This window comes from Chlamydotis macqueenii, chromosome 1, assembly GCF_036417535.1.
Source record: "Chlamydotis macqueenii isolate bChlMac1 chromosome 1, bChlMac1.mat, whole genome shotgun sequence".
Lineage (NCBI taxonomy): Eukaryota > Metazoa > Chordata > Aves > Otidiformes > Otididae > Chlamydotis > Chlamydotis macqueenii.
Genome location: NC_141556.1, coordinates 209357374 through 209381118, shown reverse-complemented (window position 1 = coordinate 209381118; position 23745 = coordinate 209357374). Strand labels below are relative to the sequence as shown.

The window sequence follows — 23745 nt, the reverse complement described above, 5'->3', positions numbered from 1 at the left end:
TTGGTGAAGAATGAGTTGTACAACCCACAGGTGCATCAACTCTATAAGGACCCCTTTGGGCAGAGTTCCTGTCAGCAGAGGCTGTTGCTCTGCTGCTCTGTTACTACAGCTACAGGAGAGAAGACAAACTCTATCTGTTCTGACTTGGTCAAAACTGTGTTCTGGTTACTCCGTGGTGCTGGTGGGATTGTTGTTGTTTAGGCTTCAGAAAGCCAGACCAGACCACGTGGGTGGGGTGGCTAAGGCTCCAGTCCAAACTGTCACTGCTCTTACCCTGGCTCCAGTTTTCAAGGCTGTAAATGAATACATAAAATCGTATGCAGTTTGAAGAATTCGGCGTAGCCACTGCAGGTTCAGCCAGGTCTTGTCTCTGGGCTTTGTGGATGTGGTACACACTCTCCTCTTCTTTCCAATCTGCCTGTGGCCAAGCGCACAGATCAGAAACTCGCAGAAGGAAGACTCCATCCCCCTTCAAACTGAATCAGAGAGGAGCCTTTCGGAACCACTATGAAAGTAAGAACTCATTTATTGCTACGGGTTGTTTATTTGAACTGCCAAGCTCTGCTTCTCAAGCACCTCACCCAAGTTTTGTTCCGTATGGTTTTGTCCTGAGAAATACCAAACAACTGTTATTATTTCTTTATGATGAGAAGGAAAACAAAAGCCTGATCACTGCTGTTAAAACTAGAAACCTAAAACTGAGCTCATCACTCACCTTTTACAGCATCTGGACGTCAGAAGTAAGGTTTGTAGCTTTTTGCTTAGCTCTTAATTTTGTCTGTCTTGTCCCAAGAGTCAGAAACTCTCCTGAGTGACTCGGAAATGAACTGGGAGCCCAGTGCAGGAGAAAAGCTGTCAACGCAGTTACAGGGCTCAGCTTTCAGCACTGACGCTGCCCTACAGAGAACAGAGAGCTCCCAGCAGCTGGGTTACTGGGCTGTGGGTGACCCACATGCACAGATAAAGCCGAGTTTCAAAGGAGAAGGTTTTTGTTCACCAATTGGCAGAGTTCATACATGTGAACATGCTTTCAGAAGTAATGAGAATGAAGGGGAAATTAGAAACTATCCGAAACGATTGATGATTTTTTTTATTATTATTATTTTTGTGAGGATGTATTGGTCTGCTTGCTAAAACAGAAAACTGTTTCCCTGTTGAGCAATAGAATAAACCTCTTACTGCATTTTCTTCAGGATGAGTAGTGCTTTAGTGTCTTTTCTCTGCATGTTTCAGATTAAAAAGAAAGCACAGGGAACGGATTAGATTTTGTACTGTCTTCACATCTGAACAAACACTTGAACATATCTATCTGTCTAAATATATATCCCACAACAATACTTCTTCCCTCAACACACTGGTTTAAAATGAGAGAACAGGGTTATACTGAAGTAGTTCAGGAATAAACCTGAGGAGAAACAGAAAAACACAATGCATGCAACAATCTATCCTGTCTTTTACATCTATATTGTTCTGGGTTTTTTTCCCCACGCACAATTAAAAAAAATCATTCCCCCAGGTACTTCCAGAGATGTAATGCTTGTAATAATAATAACCTATATGTAATATAACTTATTTTGTAAAGGTCTTCCTACAGCTGAAGTAATTTTTTGTGCTGTTGTCAGTTTCTTGCTACTAAGAGGTTAGGTCCCTTCAATGGAAAACCTCTTAAAACAAAAACAAGACTGTCTACTGGTCATCAGGCTTTGAGGTTGAACATGCTCTGCCATGGCAGTCTCATAACCATGACAGCGATAGATTTATTTCTCTCCATTTTAGGACATTTTTCCAAATAATTTTTCTTCCTAAGTTAACACGAATCATTAGCCAGGGTTGGGGAAGTTTCTTTTTCAGGAGGGCCTTACCTGTTTCTGGGTCTGCCCACACCTCAGCACCACACCCAGCGGCAGATTTACAAATAAAAAAAGCAACAGCTGCATACACTGCTACTGGTCTTTGCTGAAACAGATGCAAAAATCCATGAAAAGTAGTCAAAATTCTGATTATGCAGAGGGTGGGGGTTTTTTGGGTAGGTTTGTTTTTAAAAGAGTTTCAATAATGAAATGAATCAAATATTTTCTGGCACATGGCTCATGCTAACAGCTAAGCACTCCCAGCTGAACCTGAAGCTTTCCCTGCAGCACCTGCTGTACATTTCTTGACTTTCAGCCATGGAACCAGAGCTCCTGAACATCAGCAGTGAAACATGAGCACAAAACACATCAAAGAAAACACGGACTCCTACATACACTAGGAAGGGCAAATTCAAACCACATTTGGATGAAATTGTTTAGCTTAAAATCAGAAGCCTCAAGAAGAACCTGATTTTAAATTACAATGCAGTGACTTTTTTTTTCTTCAGTCACCACCAGATGGAGTAAAAGCCCAGCAAACAGGACCTTAGCCTCTGAGGGAGAGAGCCCCTTCTAATTGAACCGCTGATTTAACAATCGGGAACTATTTTCTACTTCCATCTGTGCTTCAAAGTTTCTTGCTGACTCCAGGCAATCTCTGGATAAAAATTAGGACTGTAATCCAAACCAATCATTTAGCCAGGTTCTAAGTATCTGACAGTTGACAGAGAAAGACAAGGACCTCCAGGTACCTCTTCTCTCCAGCTTTTTTTTTTTTTATGAAGGGAAAAAAAAAAAAGATGAATCACTTCAGAGAAATACTCTGTGTGCAACAGTTGAAGGAAACTGTAACTTTTGCACTTTATTGTACTCCTCACCCAGAGTTCATCCAGAAAAGACATCTGTAACACTTGCAGCCTCCTGAAACAGTTTCCTGGCTGTACTGCAACAATCACTCAGGAGACCTGGAGCCAGGCAAAGCCTGGCTTTACCTCTCCCTCATCTGCCTTTCACTGAGATATGAATCAGAAGGAGCCAATTACAGAACTTGCTGAAGAACAGAACTACAGCTGGCTGAAGAATACATCAATGTCTTTTGGGATATTTTTGGTAGGTCTCTCCAATACTATAGTCAAGCCACACTTCTTTTGCTGAAGAACTTACACACCGGAGCTCTCAAGGTATGTTACACAAAAATATATATTAAAAGATCAAAGAGTTTTGGAGAACATTGAACTCTTCTTTAAATTCTTTTCCAATGATTATAACTCTACTAGCTCTGTATCTTCCAGAAGATGCACAATAAAAATAATTTTATTTTTTCCCTTTTTTTTAGCCTAGAAGTAAGCAGCAGGCTGAGAGAGTTGGGGCTGTTCAGCCTGGCAGAGAGAAGGCTCCGGGGAGACCTTATAGCGGCCTTCCAGTACCTAAAGGGGGCTACAGGAAAGCTGGACAGGGACTTTCGACAAGGGTATGTAGTGATAGGATGAGGGGTAATGGCTTTAAACTGGAAGAGGGTAGGTTTAGATTAGACATAAGGAAGGAATACTTCACTACGCAGGTTGTGAGGCACTGGCACAGGTTGCCCAAAGAAGCTGTGGGTGCCCCATCCCTAGAAGTGTTCAAGGCCAGGTTGGACGGGGCTTTGAGCGACCTGATCTGGTGGAAAGTGTCCCTGCCCATAGCAGGGAGGCTGGAACTGAATGATCTTTAAGGTCCCTTCCAACCCAAACCACTCTATGATTCTACGAACTCTAGGAATAAAACATCCCAACCAAATACACACACAGGGTCACTTGAGCTTTATGGGTCTGAATGTGGAAAAGGAGTTTGTTCTCTTGTGGTCTATATTCAAGATATTACTTACTCCAACGCTGACTTGATGTTATATTCTAAAAGCAGATGGGGTTGACTGTGTAAAGGAGAATTTCTTCTTCTCCATAGCTTGCTCCAGCTCTACTTTTGCAAGTTCACATTCTCTAGTCCTTCCCTTCACACCTTGAATCTGATTTCAGCTCCATCCAGGTTTCTCAGGGCAAACCTGCTAGAATATTTGTCTGCATTTTAAGAGAACAGTCTTCAGCACATTCGTAAGTTAATACAGAAGTTAAAGCTGATCCTAATTGTGTTAGGCCTTTCTCTAGTCAAGCACCTCCCTTCCTTTCCTTCCTCTCAAACACGGCAGCTCATTTGTCCGAACGTACCGCTTGCATACCAAAAAAACAACCATGGCTAAAAAATCTCCGTTGCTTTTGTATCCCATTTCACTCTCAGCCCTGGACAGGAGAAAACAAAGATGACCCAGTCTCATGGCATGCTACCGTAAAGCGTTTGCAAAGGCTAAATGGTACCAGCCTCCACTCCAAGTGTCCTCAATATAGTTTAGCTCATCTGATCAAAGCAGTTTCCTTGAAGGCTGTAGGAAGCCTGCACACTCCCACTGCCTTTTTGGAGTGCACTCCCAACCGCACCTCCACCCCCACAATTTCTCAGACTCTGCCAACCCCACGTACTTTCCACAGGATGAACTGTGAGGTACGTGGGCCATCGCTGTTGCGTAAACGCCGGTTCACGCTGTGCCAGCAGTTCTGTAGCCGCAGTAGAACTAGAGGTTAAACTGCCTCCAAGCTCCAGTCCCACTTGTTTCCCTCCCCAGCGAATCTGTGTTCACTCTGCAGGTGTTTTGGCCTCCTCCCTCCAGCACTCAAGCTTGTACCTGGTTCTGCCTGATCCTGTGGTCTTGCACTTGGCGTCCTGATCACGTTGCCATGACCAGTCAGCCAAGGGCATCTCATCCAAGAATGAGCATACTGGCCACTTGGCTGGTGCAAGAAAAAGAAGGTTCAAATCCAGCTCAGTTTAACACTGGTTTCGGACAGACTTGTGCTACGATGGTACTACCTACCGCAACTCCCCAGTAGTAAAGAACGGGATTTTAAAAAATTTTAAAAAGGGGGAAAAATAAATCTCATGTTATAGAGTAAGACTTGTAAACTACTTGCCAGCTCTGGATTTCATTTTTTGCAGGCTTCCAAGGACACAAATCAAAACTGGCTTAGTCATATTACTTCAAACTGAGCAGGTAGTTTATCTAAGCAGAGCATTTACAAGCTTCCCAAACTGTAGCAAACAGGAAAAAGCAATATCCTGAAAGATAAAAGTCAGATATGCACTTAAGAAGTCAGTAGCAGATAGGATTACTTAAATTAACCTACTGATCAAAAAAAGCACCATTACCTTGCCAGTGACAGTGTAGTTGTATTTATATAATATCCTAATATATTCTTTCCAAGTAACGTGTTATGGTGAAGGGTAAGAAAAGCACAGTAGGGAAAAAAAGTACATAAATGGTTCAGTTTCAGTAAATGTTATTAAATTTCTTCCTCATTCAGGTAGACACAGCTATCGTGGAACGTCTTAGACCACGTGGAGAATACAAGCACTAACGTTTCAACTACATGCTGACAAGATATAAAAAAAATAAAAATAAAAATAAAGCCAGTAAAGTTTTTTTCCCTAATCTGTAACAGAACTGGTGAAAAGCACATCCAATTTGAGAGTATTTCAACTATATCATTTTCAATACGCAACCAAGTTAAGGAATGAGTTCAAAGTGTTTTTAACAAGTGATTTAACATTTATTTACACTATATTCCTAAGTGTATTATTCCTTTGTGTGGTCCCAGGATAATATTCAATAGCTTCATTAGGTTTTCAGTCGAAAAGGCACAAATACAGCTGCAAGCATACACATACCAGATTTCTAGCCCGTAACCCTGTACCATGTGATACCTGTATGCAAAGCAATTTCATGGGCCAGAAGTGGAAACTCATTGTGGGAAATAATTAAAATGGACAATTCAGAAAACTTTACAAAAATACTTCTTTTTATTAAAAGCAGCAATTTCAAGCAGAACAATACACAGAATGTAAACATCACTAAGTTCAGCTCCAGCCTGCTGAACTTTCGAGACAGTCTACACTAAACGCATCTACCGTACTAGCGAGTTAACAGACTGTATTATAATTTGAAAATATATTTTCTACTTTGAACTAAGAAAAAAGTATTTTATCGTAGTCTGTCCCAGCGCCAGATACTGGCATCATCACACACAGCTATAAGGATACTACTATCCCTGCTAAAACTGGTTTGTCGAATGGCAGCAACACATTTGGGATGAGTAAGAGTCGTACACCTATAAATAAAAGAAAATTATTCAGCCGCAACATTAAATCTGCACTTGCTGCTACATTATGGAGCACTGCTTCACCAACCTCTTACTTAGGTGACCTAGGAGGAACTGAAGGGCAACAGGATTACGCCCTTCATGGTGTATTTTGTATTCCAAATGTGGACTTGGGAAAGCAGTAATTTCCTGCTCGCCCACTGCCATTTCTCATCCACCCAATTCTCACTGAAGCACTCACTGAAAGCTTATTGAATCGCATTATTTAGGACTTTGTAATCAATGTTCTTTCACAGTGGTTAGGCATAAAACACAGCAATTGGGTGATTAAAGACTGAAGCATTTTCAGGAACTTCATGTGTTTATGAATACATATACACACATACCTATTTATACAGATTACATATATTTAAAATGTGTAAGTATATATAATTTATTATATAGTGTATATACAAATACAACGTATATATTATTTATATACATAGTGTATATACATCTACTACACAAAATGTATATATTATTTTTATATATAGAATACTTTTTATTCATTTATATATAGATATAAAAAAACCATACAAATACATAGAAGATATGCTGTAAAATTTCCTGGCCACATAGGTGAGGAACTGGAAAGCCATACTGTTCTCCCACATTATGCCTATAGCTAACCATTATACTCTCACTACTCAAGTCCTTTCACCTCTTTCTCCTTTGTCATGTGCTACACTCACCTACCACATCTTCTCTTAAGGGCTAAATTTTCCACCTAATTAGTTTGTAGCTCTTTGAGGAAGAAATTGTCTTTTCCTGTATCTACATATGGTACCCAGCACAATCTGACTGGGGTCCCTTGGCACTACTATCATATAAATAACAAAGTAGTTAAAACCAATAAATGTTAACCTTCAGGGGCTCTGAATGTTTATTTACCTAGTAGTTAAAATGGAAAGTGACTACTACTGTTAAAGAACTTCTGTAGTTACCAGTAAAGGAAGAAGGAAACTACCCCAACTCTCTGTCTTAATAAAAATAAAATTTAAACAAGTACTCACTTGGCTTTATGAGGATCCTCTATTTCTAAATCCCAAACGTAAAGTTTGCCAACCTGATTGCCCAGAGCAAGCATCTTCAAAGGAAAACAGAGGATACAGAAGTTTTAAAATATATCTAAAATAATGGGAGTCAGAATTTTACAAAGGCTCTATAGCTGATAAATTGTTTGTGAATGTTTAAATATGATCAACTTAATGAGTTTGTTGGAGGGGCTAGAAACGCTATAAAATATGCCTCCTTTTTCCAACTTTATTATCTACCTCTGCAACATGGAGGAGGAAGATATCACTACACATACCTTTAGTGGAAAATAAATAAATATCTTTGGTGGAACTTTTTAGATCAGGCAGAACCCAGAATGAAAAACCTGGAGCTCCTCCAGTTTCATATAAAGCCCCTTGCAGTAAATCATTCTGCTTCTCAAACACCACATCCCATGACCCAAGACTTCCCACGTCCACAAATACGTAATCAGTGAAAAGCTACAAACCTTCAAATACAGCAAAGTCAAAGCTCACACGTACCTTTTGCCAGAAATCCATTGAAAACCTCATGTACCATATATCACACTGGCTGTAATCAAATCTCCCAAGTATAGTCACATTTGACTCACTGGGCTTGATTTTATCTATATCATCTTCCATTTTGCCAGGTTTCCAGCACACAATGGCATTTTCACAAGACTGGGGGGAAAACAAAAAACAAACAAAAAAAATCACCTATATTCACAATTTATACTGCACATTCATACTAACTATAATTCTAACCAAACATTTCATCGCACAGCTTCCCCAACTACATCAAAAACAACCATAAAACTTAAAATCTCACCTCTGTCCTTAGATCACAGCCACATCACCAACAATACATCACTGCCCGTCGCTGGGAGCCTGCTGCCTGCTCCCCTCACAGCTTTGCCAGGCAACAGGACCACAGGAGCCCTCCCTCACCCACTTCAGGGAAAGCCAACCAGATGTGCCCACACACATTTTAGTGAGCAGTTTAAATTAACCCAGACTTGAGGATTGTTCACATAACCCCTTCAACCCACAGGACCATGCAAGCAACGATTTCTGGCAAAGAGGCTGCAAGATCACCTCGTTTAATATCTGTAAGTAAATGTTACTGGTGGACACAAACACAAATCAAAATTGGTCCATTATGGGAACCCTCATTTCTCCCTTTAGCAGCAAGACCCCTCATCAGTATCTATATATTCAAGGCCAGGTTGGACGGGGCTCTGAGCAACCTGATCTGGTTGGAGATGTCCCTGCTCCTTGCAGGGGGGTTGGACTGGATGGCCTTTGAAGGTCCCTTCCAACCCAAACCATCCTATGATTCTATATTCTTTCTGTGTTCTCCACCAAATGGGTTAGCTGGTACCCCTGTACTTTTAGCAGAGGTACAGCTATAGCAATAATTTTATTTTTTAAGTACAAGCTGCTTATCCATACATCCTGACAGCTGTCAAAATTCACAATATAGTGCATAAAATCATTTGACATAGCATACTAAGTATGCTAGTCTAGTAAGACTTTTACCATTTAAGATCCTCAAAACAGAGTGATACAACTGAAAGAGCAGCAACGTTACCTTTGAAAGAATTAGATCTCCCAACCATCGTACACAGTCAACATAGTTTCTGTGTATGTCTCTCGTAGAAAAGTCAGGAAAGTGGATTTTCTGGGAAATAAAAGGCCTACAGAGAAAACTGCCAGGTGAGGTTCAGAGAAACACAGAAGCACAAGTCTAATTTTTAATGGCCAGTTTTAAGATATCTCAATGTTAAAAGAACAAGCCTGTCTCTTTTGTTGTTTTAACAGTTTTATAACAAGGTTGATTTTGTATGCTGTTTTGTTGTTTGTTTGGGTTTGTGGTTTTTTTTTAATAACAGGAACAGTCTCTGTTTTCATCCTCATTCCTAACGAAATAATGTTTCCCACTGTACAAGACTGCACAGAGACAGTGCTAAACAAAACCACTCCTTCAGATGCTGAATGCAGCTTCCCTTGCCAAGTACTTCAAGAACTAATTAAAGCTCAGTTTTCCTGACACTGCTTCTGCAACATCTAAATTGTTAAATAGAAAGACACACTACTACTAAAAAAAAAAAAAAAAAAAAATCATCATTTCAAAAAAAAGCACCATTTAATATTTGGTAACATTACCAAAAAAACCGCGAGAGTATTTTCACAGCTAGTCTCATTGCTGAACATGTTCAGTGTGTTTTAGACTCTTCAGTGCTCTCAATGGTTTAACTGGAATTTAAGATTAAAAAGTTGATGAACTTAATAAAGCAGGATTTATCTATTGTGTATCTAATTGCTATGTTTACTTGACAATTTACTCACATCTGAGGTCAGATCAGAGAATGATGAAAATTAAGGTTATTACTACATAAAACAGTTTTGTCCCCACCTCAGAGTCCGATAATAGGTACAATAATTCGTAATAACTACCCAATATAAAACTATTTGCTATATTTAGCTACATGGATTTGATTCCTTCCCAGAAACTGAGGTGAGAGAAAGAAAGCCATTGGCATCTTGAAACACAGTGAAATACCAGCTTTAGTTACGAACTAGAGAGATAACAATTCCAAACATTTTCTAGTCAAGCAGATTAGAAATAATTTAAATATTTTAAAATAAAAGTGTCAGGACTTTAAATCTGAATTCAATAAAATTCTACTGAAGGAAACATCAATAAGACACATATTCTAGACAGATTCAGTACCCAGAACAATCCCTAGATCACTCACTATCCCAAAGAACTCCTAGTTTGGGTAGGAATTAACCTGGGCCATTGATAAGAATATTCATGTTTTGCCAAGAAGATGAAGACTACGTACCTGTTGGTTTTATTTGGGTTGTACTCATAAGATTCTTTGATGGCATTTATCATTCTCTTGGAATTAATTCTCCAGAGTTTTAGAGAGTGATCCATCCCACAGGACATGATTTTTTCACCAAGAAGATCATAATCCTATGTATATGAAATAATTTTGAGCACCCCCAGCCTAAGCTGCATTATAACGACTCAAATTTTATTCCATCATTTCCATCAAAACAACATTTTCTGCATAGAGAATGCAATAAAACTGCATATTTCAAATAGGAAAATACTAACAACTTAATCCTACTCACTGCAAAACAGCACAGTATCTTAATAATTACATTTACGCTTTCAAAAAGACAGGTATATTCAACAGCACTGACAGACAGTGAATCTACTGCTAGTGCTCCCCCCTCAGTAAATTCCTCAGGTTTCGTTTTATGGAGCAACTTCGGCAGAATTCCAGGGCTAGGACATGGGTGATGACTATTTACAACCACAAGAGAATAATACAGTGTCAGGTTTCACATAGATGCACCCCTCACTTCTCAGGTCACGCAACAGGAATGGAAACAGTTCTTAAGAGCAATGTATTAAAAGCCAACTATTCTTGTTGAGGTTTGCGGGGTACCAGTGCCTGTTCACAGCCACTGAAAAGCAGCATAGCACCCAAAATAGCTACCTTTCTTTCACTATCATATGTCTCAGGTTTATTTGCTCTTGCTGCTTTGGCTTGGTAACACCTCAAGAAATTCAAAAGTGGGACCATCACAAAAATGTTTTACTCTTTCAAGCCCCACTGACCCTTAGTTTGTTTCTAGGCTGCACTGTGAGAAAACTAGCTACTGAAACATATAGAAAGTGAACACCTGTCCTGTACATTAAGAGGTGGCCATATTAATCAAACTACCTTAGATTTAAACTTGTCTATCCCCATAAAACAGTATTTATGCACTTCAGGGTTTTTTTAAGTAGGTATAATATCAAAAACAGTGCACGAGAGGATAGAAAGTCGCACATCGTAGGCTTGCTACCCTCTGTAAATCTAAGTCACTGCCCCACAGTCTTCCACTTACTGCACTTAACACCTCATCCCTGTGCCCTTCTACTCCTCCAAATATTGCAACCAGCGTGTCTGTCTGGATGTTCCACAGCCTCAATGCATGATCTATAAAGAACAAATAAAATTACATGCTGCTTTTTATACGTACATACGAATCATATATTTCAGCTTAACCACTTTCAATAACAGGTGTTCATGTAAACATCAAAAAGGCACTTAAATCTTCTTGACTTGTTAGAAACAACAGAACTGCATTAACTAAAATTGTCATTACAACTGAACTACTGTTAGAGTAATTCTGTAATTGTGAAAGTTTGCCCATCCCCTTCCCCTCGAGCCAGCTTCTAGCAAAAATATATTCTGATCTTTAGATCATCCGAAAAGCAAAGAAGAGTCTGATCTTGGACAAGTATGCTTTATTCAGTCTTACCCCAAAAATAATTGTATCTATCAAAAAATGCTAGAATTCCTTTCAGCCATTCTTATATCAGCAGAGAAGTTTTTATTTTCTTTTATTTTTAATCTTTAAAATATTATTCTTTACGAACCACAGACTGCAGGGATGGAGAAACTGTTTTTATAAACAACATGTACTCCAAAGTCAAATTGGCCTAACCCACTTGTTTAAAGAAAGTTGTAACAATTTCTAATGAAGGACCTCTACTGTATTTCTCATTTGGAAATGGGAACCTCTAATGTATTTCCCTTTGGATTCCACATGTACACTGCACTGAATTACTGCAACGCTAACTGCAAGGCCACTCAGTCCCAATTATTTTCCTCTTTTTCTACTCATCTCTCAGCCAATCAGCTCTGAGACTCCAATATTTTCCTGCCTCATGCCCTCTCAGAGACAGTACCTGGTCCAAAGATTGCAAATTAAAACTTCTAGTACTACAGCTGACATCAAAATGTTATTAAAAAGAGAATCTAAAAAATACACAGAACTCAAAAGATTCAGTGTTACAGACCAAAGGCACAAACTTGACCACTGCAAGAATAAGAGAGGTTCCCAACTCCTATATTTGGGCAGTTTCACCAGTAATACTAATTGTGCTAAAGCCAAAGGTCCCCTTATGTGGAGATTTCCAACCTGAGCATTCCTGAAGGCTTACTCTTGTGGCAGATCAAGCATTCCCTTACTGAACAAAACAGCCAAGATTAGGAAATTGCGACTGTTTAGACATCCTGGACAAGCCCGTATGGCACCACACCAAAAACCCGCTTCTCCCTTCACTAATATACTTTTCACACAAAGTCTAATTAAAGCCAGAACTGCTCCTGAGTGACAGAGACAATCGATGTTTTCCCCACGGACACGGTGGTGAATGCTGTCCGCGACATTAAGACATCCCCACTAGATGGCAACAGAAGTCAACAACTGAAAAAAAAAATTAACTCGACTGCTGGAGAGGCAGGAGCAACCCCAATGCTTGTGTTTCTTCTCTCCTAATAGCAGCACTGTTCACCAGCTCTTTGCATCACAGGTGGAGTTACGTTTATTGTAGGCCACGGATTTAATATGTACAAGACATTCAGTCATACACGAGCAAGATTTGCTCTAGACTTTCAAGGTAAACTTGTTCAGTGCCATTCATAAAAAAATCATGGAGGTTTTGGCCATTTTCAAGACCAAAATCCAATCCAAAGTATCCTGATCTATACAAAAACAAAAAAAAAAAAAGAGGGTTTTTTCCTCACCTTTGCTTACAGATAAAAGGAGATTTGGATCTCTTGGATGGAATTTCAGTTCATTGATTGCATTTCCATGGCCCACGTAGTGCTGGGATAGAATTCAGAGACCAAGTTATTTCCCCTCACGTTTACATGTATTTAGAAGACAAGTTTCATGCCTTACTGAAACCCAAGCTGTATCTCAAAGTTCTGAGCACTCACCTTTATGCACTGCATTGTAATAGGATTAATTATCCTAATAATACCCCTGGACCCTGCCACAGCCAGAAGAGGATGGCTTGTATTGCTGTCATATGTCCATGCGCAGGTATAGAAATTTTCATCTGCCTATAACATCTTACATTAAGGAACACAGGAAAAACAGGAGTTTTTTTTTTTTTTTAAACAATGTGGATTTCTTTAAGTAAACTTGCTGCTATTTTACACAAGTACCCGAGATGCTCTGCTGGAACCAGTAACAAAAAGATACACATTTCATTACATATCTGCAAATACAAGGAACACCACCTTTTCTACAGATGCCAGTTTTCTCACTTCTGTTCCATCACACACAAGGAACACCTCTCTCTCTTGGCATCACTTTTCAACCTCTTTCTCCAAAACATCCAAAGACTGGGAATAAAATTAGGATGGATCAAGACTGAGTTCACAAGTTATTGACTTGTATATTGAGAATGATCAACATAAGTTATTACCACTTCAGAGCATGACAAATAATTCTCAGGGTTTAAATCCAGTTTCAATTCACAGGGAAGATGAGACCACTGTAATACAGCAAATGTGAAACATTACACAAATATTAGTGTTGGAAAGATTAAACTGATGGAGAATCAGCTTTCAAATATTTTAATACAGTCTGTGTTTTTAATATTTTTTCAATAGGAGGGACTCTAGGATGTGGGAAAGAGGTAAGACTTGGACCTAACGTAAGGAATGTGCCACATAAGCAAAGTATTAAATCACAGAGAAAACCTTCGCATGCTTTTTCCTACAAAGCCTCTTAATTTTTTGTAAAGAGGATGCAAAGAAGTGGCTTTTTAACTTAAAAGGATACATCAGCATCCACATAGGACTGCAACAGACGGATTTCTCCTTGGGAATGACATTCATATAAAGTAACCTGGAGAAAAAAAAAAGTGGGAGAAATTGCTGCTTACTTGTGGTATTTCAAAAAGAAATCATGTGCATGTGTGTATTGACTTCCTGACGCGGAGAGGTATTGTGTCTTTATGCTTTAGATCTCATCCATTATCTGTTTGTTTCCAACAGGTGGAAATGCTTTGATAAAAGAATGCTCACAGCAGCTTCAGTAGCGTATCACTTGAGAACTTGTCAGCAGTCCTTCCCAGATACCAACATCTATTATTTGAATTGTCTTAGTAAGATTAAACTCTATTTGGAATTAGTTCCTGCAGCCAACTCTAACACGACTTGGGCTTTTAATGAGCCACCGGTACCTTGTTTAACCTTAGTTTAGCACTTTTGTTAACTGCCAGGTGGAACAATCCTGGAAATGAAAGGCTTCTTGTTTATTCACAACATTGCATAGAATGCATTTCAGGAGTTATTTTCAAGACTGAAATGACATAGATCCTTGTTCAGAAAAAGTCTATAAATTCACTCCACACAGGCCATTATTTAATTTAGCTGCTGAGCTGCCTGGCATCATTGCAGACACTTCTCATTCCATTTTAGAGCATATGACCTCTTGGAAACAATAACATCTAGGAGTAATTTTAGCACAAAGATACAATTATGCATCTCTTTTCCTTAACCATGTTTCTATTACTGAAGGGGTTTTTTTGTTTTTCTTTTTTTGTTTTTTTTAACTATATAGGTTAATTCCCAAATAGCCAGCACATTGCTTCATGAAACAATCCAGAAGATGCAACTCTCTCCAGATAACAGACGCTACATGCTTCAGAAATAAAGCTTTCTGTATGAAATATCCTGTGTCCATACTAAACACAGGTAAAGAGACTGGCTGGAAAAAAAGAATGCAAGCAGAACCACACGGAAGGGCTTACGGTTAAAAACAGATTACTCACCCTGTTGCTGCCCACAGTGGCAAAAACGAGAGGATCGCCTTCTTTACTGTGCCAGTTAAACTGGACTCCAAACAAAGGCTGACCATGGTCCTCCTGTAGATGTAAAGTAAGATCAGAGATAAAATAAATAAAACCCACAGGCATATTATTTCTGTGAAATTCAGCTGCGGTGGTAAACAGTTTAATTGATGTGTTTTCCTCCTCAAACTACTGGGTTCACATCCAGGATAATTTCAGATAGAGATAGTGAACAGTTAAAAAGAACAGGTTTGTAACATCACATTTTAACTTGGCTGTCTCAAGGAAGGTTAAAGGAACAGTCTGCCCCCCCTACTCTTTCTCCCCTGCCCCTCAAGCTTTTAAAAAGTGAAAGGGAAGAAGAAATGTTGTCTCACAGTTACAGCCAGAAGCTGGCAGAACTCCTGAGTTATATTTTCAGCTCTACTACTTTGTTTTGCAATCTTAAACAATCTTCCTCTGCATCTAAGGTCACATCTAGATGCATTTTGTACTGTTATAATTACTTCCACACAAGGATTTACAGCTTCACAGAGAATAATTATTAGGGCAGAGAAGAATTATACTGGTAAAAAGGTGGAGAAGGGCCACGCTTAACTACTACAGCACGGTTACGTCTTGCAACTCTGTCACAGACATGACAAACTCACTCCAGCATGTCACAATGCTGCTGCAAAGTTCAACACAAAGTGTTTTCAGATCTCCTGCACAAACAGTTACCAGAGAAATGCCAAGTATTATTTTTATACAGCTTACATCAGTTTAATAGAGGAAAAAAAAAGAAGCAGATATGTTTACAAATTGTGATGAATATGGTGGTGCTTGTTAATAATTGATAACAGTATTTTGGCCTGTCCTGCCAGGATGTTTTCAGTAAGAATAATGTTCATTAAAGTGCCTCCCCGCAGGGGACTGTCTGGGACAGCGCAGGCAGGAAGGAAGTGTCTCATGACGGCTGTTAAGCAGCTCTCAAATGGCAGTGCTTCAGAGACAACAGGAGAAATATTGGCCCTGGCAGCTCTGGCCTATCCAAGAACCAAAGAACAAATTTGAGGAGGGGGTGTGGGTGGGGAGTCCAACTTTCCTTACTCTGAGAAAAAGAAGAGTAAGGAAGTCTGGAAGAATTTAAAATTGAATTATTTACTAATAACCATTATTAACAGCAATAGCTAGAAGAGCTAGAAAGAGAAGGGAGAAAAATCTTTCAGAGATGAAGGCCCTCCTGCAATTCTTCAAGAGAAGTAACAACTTTCAAACCTGAGTACAGATTTAAAAGCATTGTTCAAAGTTTAACTCAAAGTATTACCCATCGTAATACGAAAGAACAGACTAGTGGCTTTATGTGATGAGGGATATGGGATATTAGCAAAGGGAAAAGTAGCAACGTTATTAGTGATGCCAGGACAGAAGGAAAAAGCAGGTATTCAGCATCTGTAAAGCATCATAGTTTAATTACAGATGGAAAATGAGGAAAACTGCATGCCATAAAATTGCATACATAAGGCCCCGATTTTTAGTGTCCAATAAAGTTATGAATTTTACTTTCTAGGCTTATTTATTGAGTGTATTTAAACTTCCTTGAAAAGAATGGCTGTGAGGTCAAACACAGAATACCTAAAAAAAAATTTCCTCTAGTAATAGTCAGCTCTGAACTTCCGTGTGAAAGAGTTCATGCTGGTGAATACCGAGGGCTTTTGACATACTGCATGGAGATAACACAGGTAAAATGCATGGATTCTTCCTACTGCTTTACATCAGCAGGTTTTGTGCTTGTTTCTCTGGAATACTCTTGTTCTCTGTCATTTGCACTGTTTCTGCTAAACAGAGTGAACGAGACAAGTGAAGAGGAAGATGTTTTTGCCCCTCAAGACAGGATATTTTTGCAGTGTAATTTGTTATAAGTTGGTGATTTTCTAGGTAGGACCCAGACTAGGGTCATAAGTTATGCTGTTTCTTTATTCCTATATCTGAGTACATACCTGAAGTATTTAGTCAGCTTTTCCTAAGAAAACCTATTTCCCTGGAAAAGTTACTCTGCGAGAAAATGTCTTCAGACTACTTACATCATCTGGACTACATTCCTCACATTGAGTGCTACAACCTCCAAGAGGCCGACCGTACATATCACAGTTTTTCTGGTGTTTAATGGATGAATGAGACAGGCACAGGCTTTTGCAAGAAGTCATTAGGGTATCTGAAGAAGTTACGCTCACCTCATTTAAACTACCGTCATCCTCACTGGTCAGAGACAGCACACAGCTATTTTAATAATACTTGTCTGCTCTAATTTTTGTCCCAAGTGCTAAACAATAAAGCAGGTTTTTAAAAATATTACACTTGTAGGTGCTGCACATTACGGCTATCCTGAGATGCTAAGTATGTTGTGCAAATCTGACCACTCGTTTGTGCAGACAGAAGAGTTTGACCCAGACGCTGGCCCAAAAGTAGAATTGTGAAATGCCATCTTGACCCTGGTACGAATAAAGGGCACGAAACTCGAAGTACTCGGGTTCTTCGTGCGCCAGAGACAGAAGGCAGAGGAGAAAACAGATCTACAATTGTAATAAAAGCAAATAAATAAATAATCAATGGTTCTGCTCCTACTCGCTAAACGCCAACTCAGGTTCAGTCAGACAATAAGACTAGACCCGGTTTTAGACTGAAGGGAGCAAAGTAAATACTATGTCAACACAAAAAATAACCTGCAAGTACATTTTAATATGCTGTCACCCACACTGCCAACGAGGAACCAACTGACCACACATGCATTTCCAGTTCCCTGAAGTGGAAGCAAGCCATTACTGGCAGTGGTTTCAGTTACCTCTCCTTCACACGTCAAGCTAGAATCTTGCATGTAGATGGCTACTGACCCCCAGCTCAGGGGACAGCGAGTAGAAGCTGAGAGACAACGCTGGACTGCTAACAACCACTGAGCCCCAGCAAAGGGTAGGAGAAATAATAGCATTGTTTTAAGGGGAACACATCAAAGCAGAATACACACAGTTCTTTGCTGGAAGATCTATAAGCAAAACATATACGGATATACGCGAGGATGTGCATCTGTTAGCTGCATACGCTCATTCATAAACTACATTTCCACTCAGCCCACAGACAGCAAAGACTTTTCTGTACACCTTATGGTAACTTAGTGCAGGAAAAAAAAAAAAAAAAAAAAAAAAAGGGCAGTTTTTTATTTCCTGTCATTTTCCAAGTTATATTTTTGTTTTCCTGATGTTTAAATTTCACCCAAAATAACTTCCACAGTAGTGTTTAAAACACACATTTAGCAAGCACTGAGTTTTTCAGGCTGAACCATAACCATTTATCATTCAAAGCAGACAGTAATGGCCATATTCCTTGGTTTCCTTAAGGAAAAAAAAGTAAAAAGCAAAATAAAAGGGGAAAACAAAAGTAGGAAAGTGAAAAAACATATAATTCATACATCCCTAAAAAATATTAAAATTAATTTCCGTGTATCATAGAGTCTTTTCATTAATTTCAGTACAGGCACCTGACAGCACAGTTCAAAGACATACAAATTATGGGATATATGATGTGATATCCCAAGTGTCAGAAGTGTCTTTCTGAACCCATATACAACATTCAATTGTTAGAGTTTATTGCCACAGTATCTTCAAAATTAGAATGGAGGAACAGGAAAAACAAAATAGAGGCTTCCTCAAACATGAAGCAAAAAGGAGTTACCAATTTTGGCTGCTACGTAGTCTTTGTATTAACATGCACGTTTATTATTACTAGCATTAATTTCAGTTCAAAAAGAAATGGGGAAAAAAGATAATATAAATATCCCACTTTGCTGAAACGCTACATTTACTCCCCCACAGCTTGATTCTACTTGCACAGGAATCTGTTCCCAGGCCCTGATCCAAATCCACAAAAGTCAGGGATTGCTTAGCTTCATAGGCTCACCCTATAGCAGGGCCTGGGTTGAAGCCGGGGTAAGGGATTGTTCTGTTTTCCCATAAGACACTTGAAAAGTACCCTTTGGAATATTTGGTCTGCAGATAGAAAACAAATACGCTTAGCAAAACTCAGAACTTGTTAAATGTTTGGGTGCTAAAGGCCCGCGCTTACGTTTGAAGCATGACTTGAAGCCACAAAAAGCACTACCTGCGGGGGCGACTCATGCAAATCACAGGAACAGCTGCCTGCTTCGGTGAAAATGAAAGAGCTTCCCTTCCTCCTACACCCTGAAAGGACTGGGGATAATTTTTATACTTCAAAAAAAACACATTAAGATCAACTTGCTTCCCAGACACTTTTGTCAGTATAACTTCACATCACAATTTCTCCAGTGGCAAAGCTCATTTAGGAGGTTTCCATGCTCTAAAGCTCTCATCCCCTCGCACTCAGCTACCACAGATTTCTGTGAAGCAGTCTGAAGCCAAAATTCAGAAACAGTTACATCAGCGCAGCGCAACGGTTAAGCACGGGGGAATGACAAAACCTCTTAAAGCAAGTCTGCAGAAAATATTCGCTATGGAGCTGAAAAAATTCTCTTGTCAGCTAAATAAAAAGTTTAACAAAACTCTCGTCTTGTTCCAGATGTAATCTTTTCTTTATTTGGAAATCTTATAAAAATCTAATCAGACGGTATATTTACAACTTTTGCCAGACAAATATCCCACATGAGGCTGGGGAATGAAAAAACAACATCCTCACAGTGTAAAAGAATCAAAGAGAAAAATAATTCAGTCCACCATAGTCTGTCACCAGTGCAGAAGAAAACAATTGTACCCTAAAACACAAGAACAGGGAGTAAAGACTATGAATTCCCATTCTTTAATACCATCAGGTATTATGTGGGAAGATAAATATGACCTAGATCAGGTGCGAACACATAATCACAACACTCAAGATAAGTTAACCAAATCGCACTATACAGCTTTTACGACAACTGCCTGAGGACAGAAAGTACCTGATCTGGTAAGTATGAGGAAGAAGCTACATCAAGTTTGTTGGGTTGCTGTGGTTCTGGTTTTTTTTCGTAAATACATTTCAATGGGTAAAAAAATCTGTACAGGTTCTGTACAGATTTGCATCAAGCTGTCACAGGTTTTGTTTTATTTGAATTTGTTTATCCAGTTTCTTATCTTTATCTCGAGCAAGCGCACCTTCAACAAAACACATAATTATAACAAATCACACATAACTTTGCAAACTTAGCTATAAGAAAGGTACTTTCTTCAAATAAGCACAGAACATAATTGTATTCAGATCTTGACACTGTCTCACAGTCAACACTGACATTACTGCCAGCAAGTGGTACCGGCATTCCCATGTTAAAGCTCACCCATACCTACCTTGAGGCTATTTACACATTTGAAGGAATATTTGCACTTCTTTGACTTCCATTTTCCTTTCCCCCAGCTTTTTCTTCCCGGTGCGTTTGGAGTGTTTGTTGGCGTATCAGGGCGCTCGGTGTTAGTACCGCTTTCAATACTAACGGCATCATCCTGAAAACATTCAAATTATACAGAATGTAACAAAGATACGATTAACTGTCGTATAAATTCAACTGATTTTGCAGCACTTGGCATTTTTCACTTTTTCTTCTCCTCCATGAGGACAGAAGATCTCCTAGGACCTGGTGTTATTTAGATTCACGTATTTAAATCTACTATTATCGTAATAGCATTCCTCCCTAGAAACAGAACATGAGCCACATGAGGATTAATCCAAGAGGGACAGATGTGAACTGTGATCTAGTGAAGTTTCTTCAGAATACTGGGAGCTGCTCTCACGAAAATGTCTAAAGATAAAGTGGTTGCATTCCCTAGAAAACATCTTTGACGTGGATGAAATGAGTCCTTCTGAACTACTGAAGGAAGTGGTCGTTTGTGTAAAAACATTACGCTTAGCCATACCAAGAATCTAACCGTTCTGAGAGATTTCTGGACACCCTCAGCAGCATCAGGCACAGCACAGTTCTGCAATAAGTCAGCACTGCCACCAGAAGAGGAAGTCCCACCTCCTGCTCCTGCTCTTCCCTTCAGACATTTGCTTCAACTAAAAGCTAAGTTAAAAAAAATAATAATAAAAAAAAGAAAAGAAAATTAGCTTGCTGTCTGATCAGCTAGCTAGTCCATCTAACTGGGCCTCCCACTGTCAGCAGCCAGAACCAAAGTACGAAAGGGGAAAACTGAAAGAAGGGGTGCACGAAACAACCCACCCAGTCACTGAGCAGCTTTAGATCAGCTTTGCACAATTAACAGAAATTACAATTCCATACGCAGTCTGACTGCAGGACACTGCTCAAAAGGACATTTCTAATTTTCTGCATTGCCCGTCACAGTGCACTCCAAGTCCACCTGCATCATAACTGGCAACCCTCGGCTTCCACATGAGTAAGTTCCGCTTGTTAAACATCAACTTTTTTTTTTGGTTTTTTTTGTTGTTTTTTGGGTTTTTTTTGTCCTGACAAGGTAGTCTGTTCGCTTTCCATCAGAGTAGTGGGGGGGAAACATCTCATCCCAAGGCCTTGTGATTTCTAGATCTGAACTAAGAGAGACAGAGGCAGGTAACAGCCTGCCACTGGAAGAGATTAAGTGTAACAAGAAGCTCCATCAGGAACTCCACTAGGAATACAGAATAAGGTCAACTATAAACATGACTACACCAATTCCCACCAAACGTTTATTCTTTGTCCCAGTTTCATATCTGTATCACCAGAAGCCAGTAGAGCTGTACTAGTCTTTGGTTACCCAACAACTCTGAAAATCAGGACATCAAAAGGAGGAAAAGGAGGACAGACAACACAAAAGCTTGTAAGTGAACTGCCCAAGTGAGTGATTCCCTTCGCGTTGCACCCCTAAAAGAGCCAACCCTCTCAAATATGTATAATCAAGTTTAACAATTTTTACATTTTCCAGTTTCTTCTCCTTTACCCTAAGAAATTTCAGAGCCTGCCAAATTCTCATGTCCCAAGTGCACTTGCTCACCGGAGTCGTAACACTTCACAAGACTGCAGCTTTCTCTGGGCTTGTCAGATATTGTCAGTGTAAGAACACCAGGTACCGGGTATGATGCGCATACACCAGGCACCTGCAACTACAGCAGAACCAACAAACTTGCTCCCGGGATACCTGTGGAACGAAATACATCCTTTCTCCAGATCAACACTACTATGCCAACTTTGAAACAGAATCCCCACCTTTCAGGAGAAGTGGAGCCCAGTAACAAACTCCGTGGAAACGGAGTCCTTTCACCACTGAGACAAATTTTCAATAACCAGACAGCCCACACCCCACGGTCACCGATAGCCTACAGCAGACACCAAAGCAAACCTGAATGCCTTTGTCACCAAATTACACTTGGATTCACAAGTGCTGCTGAGCAGTTAAAAAAAAAAAAAAAAATCCGTAGTAGTGCTATGAAGCACCTCAAACCTGCCTGTTGCTTCACAAGCAACGCTTCCACAGGTCGTGGGGGATGTGGTCCAGATCCTGCCCTTTCTGGGTAAGTGCTCTAACCAGAAAAAGAACCGCACTGCATAAAGCTAACACCCAAATAACATCCCCCACTCCAATAACTACATAAAACGACTGCTAGATGCCTAAGATTAAGTTTATCTTTCAAGTATCAAGCTATTCTATATCAATCTCATTACCTTTGTCCTGAACACCAGATTTTAGCCTAACTTGGAGGTTACAGTCCTCATCCCCTGCCACTTTCTTCTGCTGACAGAAGCTTATCAGCACTATCTGCTACTTCTCATTCACCAAAGGGCTGCATACAGAAATTCATCCTGCTTGTTACTCTGCAACCTGACAGTGACAACACATGACACAAAACCGCAAGAAAGACGGATAATTTTGCAGTTTTGCAGCAAAGGAAGGAAAAAAAAAAAAAAGCAAGCCTGACATTTTGAAGCAGACTTCGAGACAGAGCCCGCTTAAGAGTTTGGGCCTCAAATTCCCCCTCACCCACGTGGAGGAAAAAGCGAGTGTCTCTCCCTCCGGGGCCCCTCTCCAAGGGCCCGCCTGCCCCGAAGGGCACTCAGCGGGCCGAGGCGGGGTGGGCTCACACCCTCCTCCCGCTCCTCACCCCCCACCCCCGGGGAACCGGACGGGGACCCCGGCCCGCGGGACACCCGAGGAGGGGGTCGGCTCGGAGGGTCCCCTCACAGCGGGGCCCGGCGGGCGGGGAGCGGCGCCTCCCCCCTCCCACCCCCAAATTCCACCCCCCCGGCTCAGCGCTCCCGCCCGCCCCCGGCGCGAGGCCCCGCTCCCGCCTGGCCGCCCCTCCCCCCCGCCCCCGGCTCCAGCCGCCTGTCCCTCGCCCGGCCTCACGTTCTCGTCGCCGGACAAGTCCCCGGGGTTGCTGTTCTCGTCGCTGCTCAGCTTCTGCTTCTTCGCCGGCATCTCACCCCCCACTCCCGCCGATGCCGCCGCCGCCGGGGCTTCTCCCCGCTCAGACATCTTCCCCGCCCCCCACCCCGCCACGCAGCCGCAAAGCGCGGACGGGGAGGTCGAAACGCCTGCCGTAAAGCAGCCCTGAGCCCCTTTCCTCGGCCGGGGAGCGGCGAGCTGCCACACTGCTGAAAAAGGGCTCTTCCCGCGCCCAGCGCCGCGCGGCGCCTCGGGGATCCGCTGGCTTAGGGAGCGCGCTGGGCCCGGTGGGGGTACGCGTTAAATTAACGCGTCTTTAAACAGCGCCTAGAGACACTTTATAGGACAGGGGGTAATGCTTTTCAACTAAAAGGGGGTAGATTCAAACTAGGTGTAAGGAAGAAAGGTTTTACACTGAGGGTGGTGGAGCACTGGCACAGGTTGCCCAGAGGGGTGGTGGAAGCCCCATCCCTGGAAGCCTTCAAGGCCGGGTTGGACGGGGCTCTCAACAACAAGGTCTGGTTGAAGGTGTCCTAGATGGCCTTTAAAGGTCCCTTCCAACCCAAACTGTGCTAGGATTCTACGAAACGGCACCCGAGAACTGCATGAAGATGGGACCATTAACACCTGGTGACAGAGACTGCC

General features: G+C 40.8%; 1 protein-coding gene across 1 annotated transcript; it reads right to left on the bottom strand.

Annotated features, from left to right (window-relative positions):
• Positions 1 to 5716: 5716 nt before the first annotated feature.
• Positions 5717 to 23190, bottom strand: EED (embryonic ectoderm development). The gene is made up of 12 exons (XM_086742974.1): positions 23062 to 23190; positions 20074 to 20226; positions 14732 to 14824; positions 13738 to 13803; positions 12885 to 13010; positions 12690 to 12771; positions 11002 to 11093; positions 9942 to 10075; positions 8684 to 8789; positions 7615 to 7773; positions 7090 to 7163; positions 5717 to 6046 (listed from the first exon to the last, which is right to left on the bottom strand). Exons 1-12 carry the CDS (start codon positions 23188 to 23190, stop codon positions 5920 to 5922), a joined length of 1341 nt encoding a protein of 446 aa, XP_086599100.1. The 3' UTR covers positions 5717 to 5919.
• Between the last annotated feature and the right edge of the window lie 555 nt (positions 23191 to 23745).